This window comes from Bombina bombina, chromosome 9, assembly GCF_027579735.1.
Source record: "Bombina bombina isolate aBomBom1 chromosome 9, aBomBom1.pri, whole genome shotgun sequence".
NCBI classification, from domain to species: Eukaryota; Metazoa; Chordata; class Amphibia; order Anura; family Bombinatoridae; genus Bombina; species Bombina bombina.
In genome coordinates this window covers 231,749,635-231,763,713 of record NC_069507.1, presented here as the reverse complement: position 1 = coordinate 231,763,713, position 14,079 = coordinate 231,749,635, and the positions used below count along the sequence as shown (strand labels likewise).

Below are 14,079 nucleotides of genomic sequence, written 5' to 3'. Positions count from 1 at the left end.
TCAATATGGCGGCACAAAACCAATGTTATATTAGAAAACTTTTGGGGTACTCTGTAGTTAATCTTAAAGTATTGTTTGAGGTTTATCAAGTAATTTCACTGGTTGAATTCAGTAGGTGAAAAATGTCCCGGTAAACATGTCAAGTATTTAGAAGTATTTAGAATTTGGATTGTGATCAGAAAAACAGATCTGTCACATGTTTAGTATAAGGCTATTTTTCACCAAAAGGATAATGAAAAACTGTTGTTAATAAACAATGTAAATTGCTGACTGTGATCGCATCAACATTGAAAATGGCTCATTTGCTGCCGTTTCACATGCTGATAATTATCAGTGATAGATTTTGGTTGTTCCGTATTTGCTTAAAGGGCCATAATACCCAAATGTTTAAACACTTGAAAGTGATGCAGTATAGCTGTAAAAAGCTGACTAGAAAATATCACCTGAACATCTTTATGTAAAAAAGAAATATATTTTACCTCAAAAGTTTCTCAGTAGCCACGTCCCATTGTAAAGGACTTCTAAGCAGCATATTAGTGTGTCTGTCCCGGGACAGCGGAAGGGGCGAGCTTATGTGCACTCTCATCTTATTTCCCTATTCAGTTTAAAGGAAGTTTGCTATGAAATCTCATGAGAGTTAAGTGAAATCTCATGAGATCACAGTAGAAGAGTTCATGACCTCAACACTGCTGATGCTGATTGGCTGCTGTTCATTTCTTCATTTTTTTTTTTTTTTACCTGCAGCTGGGCTGCAGCTGAGTATAACTTTTTACACAGAACTTACTCTGCTGAGCTGAGGAGATTGTGAGGTAAAATATCTTCCTTTGTTACATAGAGATGCTCAGGTGATATTTTCCTGTCAGCTTTTTACAGTTATACTGCATCAGTTTCAAGTGATTTAGCATATGAGTATTATGTCCCTTTAACCGCTGCACTAACTGCAAGTGCTTGTTTTAATGCACATGATAGTACTGAAGAAGACTCTGGATATTCTCAAAAGAACTGAGATATAACCTCAGAGTATTTTAAATTGTTACTTTAACCCCTTAAGGACAGACAATGTACCCTGTACGTCAGCTGTCTTTTGTGCTAAGACTGGAATTTCATAGCACAGATCTCACCAACAGCAGCAAGACCAATCTATTCCTAATGCTTTGCTGTCTGACGGCTGTCAACAAGACCCTCTTTGTTATTATGTGATCAGGTTTGCAAAATCATTTATATAAGCCATGTTTTGAGAACTAATAAATGTATGCCAATTATTTCCAAAGTCTAAAGACCAAACTGCTAAACCACCTTTGCTTAAAGGGACAGGAAACCCCAAAAAATTATTTCATGGTTCTGATAGAGAATACAATTTTAAACAACTTTCCAATTTACTTCTATTATTTAATTTGCTTCCTTCTCTTGTTATCCTTTGCTGAAAAGTTTATCTAGGCAAGCTCAGGAGCAGCAGAGAACCTAGATTCTAGCTGCTGATTGGTGGATGCATATTTATACCGATTGTTCAGTTAGAAACCATTAGTTCACTGCTGCTCCTTCAACAAATGATACTAAGAGAATTAAAACAATTAGATAAAATAAGTAAATTAGAAAGTTGTTTAAAATTGTATGCGCTATCTAAATCCTGAAAGAAAAAATTTGGGTTTCATTTCCCTTTAAGCAGGTGTATCTTTGCATTCCTGCATATGGAAGGGACAATTAGAATTATTGGAAGATATCTATACATGAATTTTATGTCAACTTCTGAAAATTTTATTAAATGTAAAATTGTTTGTCACTAATATTTTGTTTGTTTGTTTGTTTTTGCAGGCCTTGCAATTGCCAGTGCGTTAATAGACATATCACAACAAAAGCCTATGGACTGTAAGGATAAAAGTTCATGCATTCGAAATCGAAAGCCACACCCTCCAACCAGACAAGGAACTTGTGTCTGAGACAGCCAACAGACTGGACATTTTTGTCAATATTTTTTTTCCTGAAATGGCTTCCATTGAAAGTTCTTCTATGTCTTTACCAATTATGGAGGTCCATGAACAGATGGAGAAACTGGGTGTGAATCGCATTCCGATCTCAATCTCTGTGATGTGCCAGGAGTCAAAACGTGTGGAGAAACCAGTGGCCCTTCATAGATGTTTTGGAGGAAACAAATACTTGGAGCTATTTACAACTTGAATCTGGAAAACACATTTATATTGGTATTGGAAGACTGCGGAAATGCTTAAAAATGTTTAAGGACATCCTAGGAATATTGTTGACTTGTAAATATCATGGGAAAACTGAATCCCTCAAATACGGGTTTTCCAAATGTATGTAACAGTCATATGAAGCATGTGCTTGAATCTTTAATGATTAAGGACATCTGTAGACATATCAGAGGTTTTCAACCTTACATTGAGGGAAACCTTGAAAAATAGTCACCAGTTAGATATTTGTATTGAAACTTTGCTTGGATCTAAAAAAAGGGACATAACCATAATGTCATACGTATAAAGTAGTGATCAAAAAAGCTTAACTGTAAAAAAATTAAATAAATACAATGAATAAATATACACACATATATTTATATCTTTGCCCGTTATGCAGACCCCTTGTTTTGGGCGCAAATAATTTATAAGCCACTTCCCCAAAGAAACTTGGTAGAAAAGGTCCGTAAATAATGTAGAGAATAACCACTATACTTTATTACTAAGTAGATGGTTCTACAGTCATAGAACCAACAGCATTACTTAGCTAGAGAGGACTTATACACTGACCATGGCATGAGATTGGTATGTAAGCTCCAGCTGAAGTGAAATGTATCATAACTTATACAGTATTATGTTGGGTTGTTTTTTTTTTTTTTGTTATTTAAAACTCTAATCAATTTATGGTAAGTTATATGAGCTCTGAAGTAGTTGGGCATCTTCAAATACCTATTGGGTGCGTTAAGTATCTCATTCCGTTGGTTCTAAATATATATGTACATCCCCCATTAATCTTTATCCGTCATAGATATGGGTTCCATCCCTCATACAATCTGCTCAGCTAAGCGCAAATACAATCTTTTTAAAGCAACATAATTGCTTGTTGTTACTTCAAATATACATTGCAATGTGTCATAAAACAGAAATCATATATTTAATTATAACAGTTTATATAAGATTTGAATGATAAATGCCAGTATGTGATCTGATATCAGAAACAATTTAACAGGTTTTTGCTCATTCCACATAGATCTGTTGATCAGTTATAAACATCTCTTTATCAAACACCTCTTTTTAACTATATATAATTGTATAATTGTATATGGTCACAGAACTACAAGGTGTGTTAGATACTGTATCATCCATATACTAATCAACTGATAGAATACAATATCATGTAGCCAAACAAAATGTATCTGTCAATTTCCATTGTTTTCTTAATGGTACATATCGTAGATGCACTGTTTATACATGCCAATGTTATGAAAGAGCGGAATCAATTATCAGTGAACGCAAACTGAGATATATCTTTAATATCAATAAAGAGTAATTTTCAAAGGCATGAAAAGAAGATAAATGATGTTTTGCTATTATATCTCTGTTATGTTTATTTTTTATTCCCCCAAAGGGATGTAATTTTTTTTACTGTTTACATTGGATTTTGTAAGTGAATGCATGTCAAGGTGGTGCAATGGAGTAATATATTTTGTTTATTTTTTTATTTTTTTTTCCATTTAAGTGTTTTATTTTGTAATTTAGTTAAAATATGAAATATTCAGCTTTATTTGGCTGAAAACAAAAATGTACAAAAGTATATATATATAAAACATAATGTACAGTTTGTAACTACGTCATATACAGGATTCAATGTTGCATTTTGTTTCAGAATGCAACACTATTAAAATGTGTTTTTATGGGTTAAACATATGCATTTCCTGATGTCAGGCAGAACGGTTTTTATTAGGTGGAGACACATTTTGGTACACTGTCACATAAAATTTGACTGGGAATTTTACCAAATGTCTTAGATTATAACATTTAAAAAAAATGAAGAAAACATTCACAAAATAAACAACCTTTTAAGTCTGATGTGTCTTGATTTTTAATATATTTGCCATAATGTATATATTATTGTTATGATTATATGGGATGTGGGGAAGTCAGTATATCTGTTTTATCATCAGATACAGTGTTTTTCCTTCCATTGCATACAATCTTTTTTTTTTTTTCTTTGACTGTTCCCTTTCTTTATCTCTCCATTACTGACCATTATGTCTCTCTATACCTCCCGCAAGGCTTGATTCTAGACCGCGAAATTGGTGGTGCTAGTCAAACTGCTAAATATCAAAAGTACAGAGTGGTACTGGTTGTGAGCTGCATTTTTACACTATTTATTCTGGCCTCACTACAGAAAAAAAAATCCCAAAAATGCCTACTTAGCAGACTGTATGCCTGTGCCAAAGATAGTGGTGGCCAGTGGGGTGTGGGGAAGAGAGCAGTTTGGGAGAGATCAGATCGGGGGTGGGAGGTATTATGTGGATGGGTAATCTCTACACTACAGCTAAAATTGACCTTACAAGCTACCCGATTAACTCCTTCACTGCTGGAAATTTTAGAAGTGTGGTGCGCAGCTGCAATTAGCAGCCTTCTAATTGCCAGAAAAATAAGGGCAAAGCCATGCATGCCTGCTGTTTCTGAACAAATTGAACCCCAGAGAAACTTTTACAACCATTTGTCTTATGACTGCAGTAGTTGTGTGTAAATAATTTCAGTGATAAACTCCAAAGCTTGAAAAAAGTTGTTTTTTTATATGATCGTATTTGACAGCCAGAATGGGTCTAGATCAACAACTTGGGTTGTCAACTTTAAAAATATAAATAATTTAAATATATAAATATAAAAACAAGGGCTCTATCTCTGTTTAAACTGAGTGATAGAAAAAATGCGAGAAATTCTGTTATTTTGGGACATTTTTTCGGAAATTCTCGGTAGTGAAGGGATTGAGACTTTTCAATTTACTTGTACTATTAAATCTACACTGTTCGCTTGGTTAATGGCTGCACACATATATCTCTTGTCATTGGCTCATCCGAGGTGTTAAGCAAGATCCCAAAAAGCAAATACTGGCTAAAGGGACATTGTACTATGATTTTGTAACATTTAATGTATTTCCAATGATCCATTGTACCTGCTGCAATATATTAAATTGTTTACAAATAGCTTCTTTATCTTTATTTTATACTCTAAAATAGCTGATTTTACCTGTTGTATCGCCACCTGTGCTGTTAAATACCGGTTACTTTGTTACTCCAAAGTTTTGCTCTCACTGTGTATAGAGAGATAAGATAAAGAGGATTGTGTGTAAATATAGAGAAATACGCTTATGAGGTCTGCTCTCCCTGGAAGCTCAGTGCATTTGATTAGATTGTTGCTTCAATTAGCAGAGACAGTTATTTATAGATAAACAAATACCTAAATTAGCAATTTCCAATACATTTTAAACTATGCAACTGAAATAACAAGTCATTGCAAACTTATTAACGGGAAACCAATTTTACAGTACACTGCCTCTATGAGGCCCATTTATCAAGCTCCGTATGGAGCTTGAAGTGCCGTGTTTCTGGCGAGTCTTCAGACTTACCAGAAACACAAGTTATGGAGCAGCGGTCTAAAGACCGCTGATCCATAACCCTGTCCGCCTGCTCTGATGAGGCAGACAGGAATCGCCAGAATTCAACCCGATCAAGTATGACTGGGTTGATTGACACCCCCTGCTGGCGGCTGATTGTCCGCGAGTCTGCAGGGGGCGGATCAGGTCCGCAAGACCTTTCATAAATCGGCCTCTATCTCTTTACCCTTTAAAAGAGGTCAAACAATTAGATACATGCAAACAATAATGCAATAATAAAATGCTCTAGCACCTGATTTCTCAACAGCCCAACCCCAGCCCAATACTGGACATTGATGGCTCTGCTGGTGGGCCCAATATGCCCCCTCACTGAGCACTCTTAGAGGCAGTGGCTCTACATATACGCCTAGATAATGAGTGGTTCGCTAACTGTAGCGCAAATGCGATATTTTTTTTACGTGTCCTATTAAATACTATTTAATAACACAAGGACTGGTGAGGCTAGAGAGCCTAAAAAAAAAACATACTGCACTTGAGCGGCAGTTAACACTACACTTGTAATCTAGACGATAAGGAACACCAGGCAGTAGATTTGCCAGGTGTCCCTGGACAGTCCTGTATTTTATCAAGCGGTCCCGTAAAATCTATGCAATATTACTGGACACTTAAAGGGACACTAAACCCAAAATTTTTCTTTCATGATTCAGATAGAGCATGCAATTTTAAGCAACTTTCTAATTTACTCCTATTATCAATTTTTCTTCGTTCTTTTGCTATCTTTATTTAAAAAGCAGGAATATGATGCATAGGAGCCAGGCCCATTTTTGGTTGAGAACCTGGGTTATGCTTGCTTATTGGAGGGTAAATGAAAGCATCAAATAAGCAAGCGCTATCCGTGGTGCTGAATCTAAAATGGGCTTGCTGCTAAGATTTACATTCCTGCTTTTAAAATAAAGATAGCAAGAGAACTGAGAAAAAATGATAATAGGAGAAAATTAGAAAGTTGCTTAAAATTTCATGCTCTATCTGAATCATGAAAGAAACAATTTGGGTTCAGTGTCCCTTTAAATGTTTCATTTGTCCCAGAGTATTTTCTAAATGTAAAAGGCCTTCTATGCCTTAATGCATTACAAATATGGAGCAAAAGAAGGGACGGTAAAATGAGTCAAATCTCTAGTGTTTACATGAGTTACTGGCAACCAAAGAGGTATCGTTTTTGATTTATAGGTTTCTGCCAATGCACATTTGCCAGTGTGCATGTAGTGGCAGTTCAGTGGGAGGAAAGCATGGGAAAAGGAGCAATGAAATTATATATTTTCTCTACCCCACTGACACCAATGCATTTAAAAGGATTGGAAACTCCAAAATTTTCTTTTATGATTCAGATAGAACATACAATTTTAAACAACTTTCCAATTTAATTCTATTATTACATTTTCTTCATTCTCTTGTTATCCATTGCTGAAGGGACAGCATTGCACTACTGACAGGAAGCTGAAAATATCCATTTAGCCAATCACAAGAGACAAATGTGTGCAGGCACCAATTAGCAGCAGCTCCCACTAACGTATGATATGTGCATATTCATTTTTTACCAAGGGATACTAAGATAATGAAGCACATTTGAAAATAGAAGTAAATTTAAAAGTGTCTTAAAAGGACATACTTAATTTTGAATTTCCTATCTCTTTAATATATATATATATATACATAGACACACATAGTATATATGTATATGTATAATATATATATATATATATATATATATATATATATATATATATATATATTTATTTAAAAAAAAATACTGTATATGTGACTACTAGGACCTGGATATGTTCGTCTAAATTTACCGGGCCTTGAGGTCATTTGGGTTGAGAACCACATTTGAAGCATTTTAGTTTTGCATGTTTATGAACATTTAATTATTGTTTCATCTGCCTGTGTAGCTGTATTTGTACTTGTCAGGTTTTTCTCCCTGTTGTGTTTGCCATGTGCTGCTGGCACCCTTTTTACTCACCTCTCTTCCTGACTATGGTGCATTGTGGGGGATGCTGCTCATTTCTTGCACTTCCTTTTATGGCCAGACTGGTGTGCATCATCCATGTGAGACAGGATGCAGTCTCAATTGTGATGTCATCACTTGATATTTAAAGGGCCTCTGTTCAGTATGCTTTGCCTTTGCGTTGTCTCAGACCTGTTTGTGAGAGTTCCTGTGTATTACCTGGCTACCTTCCTGGTTCCTGATCCCTGGCTTGTTCCTGACTATGCTGTTTTCCTTGTTCCTGATTCCGGCTCGTCTGACTATTCGCTTTGGCTCTTGACTCCTGGCTTGTTATTTGACTTGTGGACTTTTTATTATTTTTTCTATTAATAAAGGTGTGATTATTTTTGCACTTCTCGTCTCAGTCTTATTCCAGGCACCCTGACATTACGCAAAGGCCATGAATCCTGATGGTGCTAATAATCTACCTTTACCTGCCATAATTTCCAGGATGGATAAACAGGATCACAGCTTGGATAAATTTGCACTAGCCCTGCAAACCCTGCTGACTCACACTGCACATTTGGACCAAAGTGTCCCGCAAGTTATAACTGCTCCTGTTTCCGCTGCTGCACCTAGTCCTACAAGGAACATGTCCGGTTCTGCACCTCTACCTAAGTGATATGGAGGCGATCCTATTCAGTGCAGAGGGTTTTTGAACCAGATGGGCATTTACTTTGAGATGTTACCTCAGGCGTTTCCTTCTGACAGAGCTAAGGTGGGATTTCTCATCTCGTTACTTTCTGACACAGCTCTTGCCTGAGCTAATCCCTTGTGGGAGACTAATAAACCTGTTCAAATTACCCTGAATTTGTGGCCTCCTTTCGAAAGGTATTTGATGTTCCGGCTCGCTCCTCCTCTGCTGCTAAATGACTCATGTCCATTCAGCAAGGTACAAGATCTGTTACTCAGTATGCTATTGAGTTCCGTACGCTTGCCGCAGAGGTAGGTTGGAAAAACGAAGTCCTTGTTGCCCGATTCATTCATGCCTCAGGGTATTCCAGCTTTGGAGGAGCATCTCCGGCAACTCCGTTCCACGTGGGTGCAGATTCAGGATTGCCTTCATCATTCTATGCAGCGCCAAAAGTTCCAGGCTGATCGTAGGCGTCTGCCCGCACCTTCCTACCAGGTTGGTGAGAGAGTTTGGCTGTCCTCCCGCAACTTGAACCTTCATGTGCCTTCCAATAAATTGGCTCCCCATTATGTTGGTCCTTTTCGAATACTCCGACGGGTTAATCCTGTGGCCTACGCTCTTGACCTTCCTCCTGCTATGCGCATCTCTAATGTTTTTCATGTCTCCCTCTTGAAACCATTGGTTTGTAATCGGTGTTGCTTCTTCCCCATCCTATCTTTGCTGACAACCATGAGGAATATGAGGTCAGCAGCATTATTGACTCTCGTATGTCCAGGGGCCATGTACAGTATTTGGTTCACTGGAGGGGCTACGGTCCGGAAGAGCGTTCTTGGGTTCCCTCCTCTAATGTTCATGCTCCCGCCCTCCCCCGTGCCTTCCATGCCTGTTTCCCCAATAAGCCTTTTGTCCTCCCGCAGGGGAGAGGTCGTTGAGGGGAGGGTAATGTCAGGGTTTTCTCCCTGTTGTGTTTGCCATGTGCTGCTGGCAGCCATTTTACTCACCTCTCTTCTTGACTATGGTGCATTGTGGGGGATGCTGCTCATTTCCTGCACTTCCTTTAATGGCCAGACTGGTGTGCATCATCCATGTGAGACAGGATGCAGTCTCAGAATTGTGATGTCATCACTTATTATTTAAAGGGCCTCTGTTCAGTATGATTTGCCTTTGAGTTGTCTCAGACCTGTTTGTGAGAGTTCCTGTGTATTACCTGGCTGCTTGACGTCCTTCCTGGTTCCTGATCCCTGGCTTGTTCCTGACTCTGCTGTTTTCCTTGTTCCTGATTCCGGCTCGTCTGACTATTCGCTTTGGCTCCTGACCCCTGGCTTGTTATTTGACTTGTGGACTTTTTATTATTTTTTTGCTATTAATAAAGGTGTGATTATTTTTGCACTTCTCGTCTCAGTCTGATTCCTGGCACCCTGACAGTACTATAATATATATTAATTATTAATAACTAGTCCTGAAGCCTGTGTACACGGGCCAATTTTTGCAGTACAGCGGTTCCACCCCTTGCTCTCTCTCTATCCCACTCTCTTCTGCTCTCTCTCGCCCCCCTCTCTTTTCCTCCCTCTTTTTTGCACTCTCTCTCCCCTTCTCTTTGTGCGCTCCCCCCTTTCTTTTTCTCTCTTTATCTCCCCCTCTCTTTTGCGCTCTCTCTCCCCTCTCTTTTCCTCCTTCTCGTTTGCACTCTCTCTCCCCCTCTCTTTGTGCTCTCCCCCCTCTCTTTTGCTCTCTTTCTCTCCCCCTCTCTTTTCCTCTCTCTCTCTCTCCCTCTCTTTTGCTCTCTCTCTCTCCTCTCTTTTGCTCTCTCTCTTTCACCCCCTCTCTTTTGCTCTCTCTCCCCTCTCTTTTGCTCTCTCCCCAATCTCTTTTGCTCTCTCTCCCCCCTCTCTTTTGCTCTTTCTCCCCCTCTCTTTTGCTGTCTCTCTCCCTCTCTTTTGCTCTCTCTATCCCCCCTATTTTTATTTCTCTATCCCCTCTCTTTTGCGCTCTCTCTCTCCCCCCTCTTTTGCGCTCTCTCTCTTTCCCCCCTCTCATTTGATCTCTCTCTTCCCCCTCTTTTACTCTCTCTCTCCCCCCTCTTTTGCTCTCTCTCCCACCCTCTTTTGCTCTCTCTATCCCCCCTCTCTTTTGCTCTCTGTATCCCCCCTTTCTTTTGCTCTCTTTCCCTCCTATTTTGCTGTCTCTCTCTCCCCTTTCTTTTGCTCTCTTTCCCCCCTCTCTTTTGCTGTCTCTCTTCTCCTCTATTTTGCTCTTTCTCTCCCCTTTCTTATGCTCTCTCTCCCCCCCCTCTCTTTTGCTCTCTCTCCCCCTCTCTTTTGCTGTCTCTTTCCCTTCTCTTTTGCTGTCTCTCTCCCTTCTCTTTTGCTGTCTCTTTCCCTCTATTTTGCTCTCTCTATCCCCCTCTTTTTATTTCTCTATCCCCCCTGTTTTGCGCTTTCTCTCTCGCCCCTCTTCTTTGCTCTCTCTCTCTCCCCCTCTTTTGCTCTCGCTATCCCCCTTCTCTTTTGCTCTCCCTACCCCCCCTCTTTTGCTCTCTCTCTCCCCTTTATTTTGCTCTCTTTCTATCCTCTTTTGTGGTCTCTCTCTCCCCTTTCTTTTGCTCTCTTTCCATCCTCTCTTTTGCTGTCTCTCTCCCCCTCTCTTTTGCTCTTTCTCTCCTCTTTCTTATGCTCTATCTCCCCCTCTCTTATCCTCTCTCTCTCCCCTCTCTTTTTCACTCTCTCTCTGCCTTCTCTTGCACTCTCTGCCCTCTTTTGCACTCTCCCCCCTCTCTTTTGCTCTCTCTCCCCTCTCTTTTGCTCTCTCTCTCTCCACTTTCTCCCCTCTCTTTTACTGTCTCCCTCCCTCTCTTTTGCTCTCTCTATCTCCCCTCTTTTGATCTCTCTCTAACCTTTCTTTTGCTCTCCCTCCCCCCTCTCTTTTGCTGTCTCTCTCCCCTCTTTTGATCCCTCTCTCCCCTTTCTTTTGCTCTCCCTCCCCTCATTCTTTTGCTGTCTCTCCCCGTCTCTTTTGCTCTCTATCCTGCCTCTTTTGAGCTCTCGGCACGGCCCGTCCGGCCCCGCCCATGCCACACCTGACCACGCCCACGTCACAACTGGCCACGCCCATGTCACAGCCGGCCCGTCACTCACTCTGCAGTGTTGAAGGCCAGGTGTGTTTCTCCTTGTGCGCAGTGTCTACTGCGCATGACAGCTTTGGACAAACACACTTGGCCTTTTATAATATAGGATAGACATTTGGATTAATTTTGTAGTGAATGCACATTCGTCTCCTTTTAACCACATGAATATCTGAAAGATTGCAGAACGAGATTTAAAGAAAACTATGAAAAAATGCCAAATTCAGTAGTATTCATTTGTTTCCTTTAAATAGTTATAAAGACCTAAGCATGGTAGAGAGCTGTGCTGATGCCGGGAGTCTGTGAGTGAGTTAGGTAAGTATTTTATTCACTATAGATGAATTTGTACACCTGTAGCAGAAGAACATATACATTCATTCAGTGAAAACTAATGATCTTTATTCATTTCATTTAAAAAAGCATGGGTGCTTAATATTTGAAATACAAAATATTTTGACTATTCGGAACAAAACAAATTTGGTCGACCCAAAAATTTCACCTGTGCACGTGTCTAATATTATTTTTATTATTGTTTTTATAAATAATAATAATAATAATACCTAGTTATTTTAGTGAATCAGGTGAAGACTTAGTGCAAGATTCGATATCAATGTTTAAGCTTGAATTAGTAGAAACAACAAGTAAAAGTCAAGATATTTGGTCTTACAATTTGTTAATTTTACTCCAGAGGGCCGAATTATCAAGCTCCAAATGAAGCTTGATGCCCCTGTTTCCGCGCGAGTCTTCAGGCTTGCCGGAAACAGAAGTTATGAAGCAGCGGTCTAAAGACCGCTGCTCCATAACTTGTCCGCCACCTCTGCTAGCAGCTGATTGTCGGTGAATCTTCAGGGGGCGGCATTGCACCAGCAGTTCACAAGAACTGCTGGAGCAATGATAAATCGCTGTCGGCATTTATCGATGTGCAGCGACATGATATGCTACATCATGTCCCCCCCCAGGAATGTAATTTATCACCCTAGTCTGGTTAACCTATCACCAAATTTAAAAAAGAAAACATATATCCATCTACTTTTTGTTCCACAGGATGAGAAAAATAAAAACTTTTCTTTATTAGTTTTGAGTTATTACATTTATAATGAATCTAAATCCCAAAAAGTTGTATGCATTATAAACAAATGATAAAAAAAAAATAGATAATAAAACATTTCCTTATAAAACAGTGAGTGCATTATTATAAAAATGACAAACTAACAAACTCTCTATATTTAATAATACAAAGAAAATAGAAATCTCTTCCTTTTAGTAAACGCTTTCACTTGTATAAAGAACAGAGATTTAAGGATTAGTTCAGCTCAATTATCTCCAAAAAATAAAAAAAATACTGTTAAATATTACCTTAAATATACTGATAAAAACTAAACAAAACAAAACTTTGGTTAAGTTCTATAATGCAAAAAGATACATATAGTCCTCAATGCATGGAAACTGACATTAGTGTGTTATCATATTGTCTAAAATGGACACAGTACATAAATAATAATAATTTATAATGAAGGCATTACAGTGCAAGACTATTGAATCACTAAGAACAAATTGGCCCCATACAAAATAAAATATATGTAGAGTTATTTCTCACCTTTAGTCTATTTAAATCAGAAGGCTGAAGAACTGATGTATTCACATTTGCACAACATAAAAAGTCAATGAGATTTAACCATCAAGATATGCTGCGTGCCTTTAAATTGAAAAAACTAAATATGTTATAGGCCTCTAGTTATCAAGGTCTGGCGGACCTGATCTGACAGTGCGGATCAGGTCCGCCAGACCTCGCTGAATACGGCGAGCAATATGCTCGCCGTATTCAGCATTGCACCAGCAGAGCAAGAGCTGCTGGTGCAACGCCGCCCCCTGCAGACTCGCGGCCAATGGGCCGCCAGCAGGGGGTGTCAATCAACCCGATCGTACTCGAACAGGTTGTATTGTGGCGATGTGTGCCCGCCTGATCAGAGCAGGTGGACAGGTTATGGAGTAGCGGTCTTTGTGACCGCTGCTACATAACTGCTGTTTCTGGCGAGTCTGCAGGTTCACCAGAAACATGGGGCATCAAGCTCCATTCGGAGCTTGATACATATGCCCCATAGGGGCATATTTATCAAGGTCTGGCGGACCTGATCCGACACTGCGGATCAGGTCCGCCAGACCCTCGCTGAATACGGCGAGCAACACGCTCGCCGTATTGAGCATTGCACCAGCATCTCACAAGAGCTGCTGGTGCAACGCCGCCCCCTGCAGACTCGCGGCCAATAGGCCGCCAACAGGGGGTGTCAATCAACCCGATCATACTGGATCGGGTTGTATTGTGGCAAAGTCTATCCGCCAGAAACACGGGGCAGCTTGATAAATATGCCCCAGAGTCTCTATTATTAAGATACCTCAATAGCTTGGTAGCATATTAGCATATATAAACTCAAATTATTTTTGGAACGTATAATTATTTTAATCAGTCTCTGGAAGGTGAGGGGTCTCATGGCTACCACCAAATGTGTATCCACAGTAATGGGGAGGTCATATAATGAAGTCCCTGCAACCTATGTCCCTTCAGTAATCTACCTGGAAGCCCAAAAATGTCAATTGATGCAATCTGCTGGTTTAATATAAGAAATAAATAGATTAGAGAAGTAGTCAGCCAAAATGCAAGTGATTATATTAAAGCAATGTCATTCA

General features: G+C 39.4%; 1 protein-coding gene across 1 annotated transcript in view; it reads left to right on the top strand.

Annotated features, from left to right (window-relative positions):
• Window positions 1–4,055, top strand: part of ATRNL1 (attractin like 1) — a 1,671,159-nt gene extending 1,667,104 nt beyond the window's left edge. Inside the window, exon 29 of the mRNA XM_053692689.1 lies at window positions 1,813–4,055. Coding sequence (XP_053548664.1) covers window positions 1,813–1,937 — 125 coding nt within the window. The 3' untranslated portion in view covers window positions 1,938–4,055. The remainder of the gene's footprint in view (window positions 1–1,812) is intronic.
• The last annotated feature ends 10,024 nt before the right edge of the window (window positions 4,056–14,079 follow it).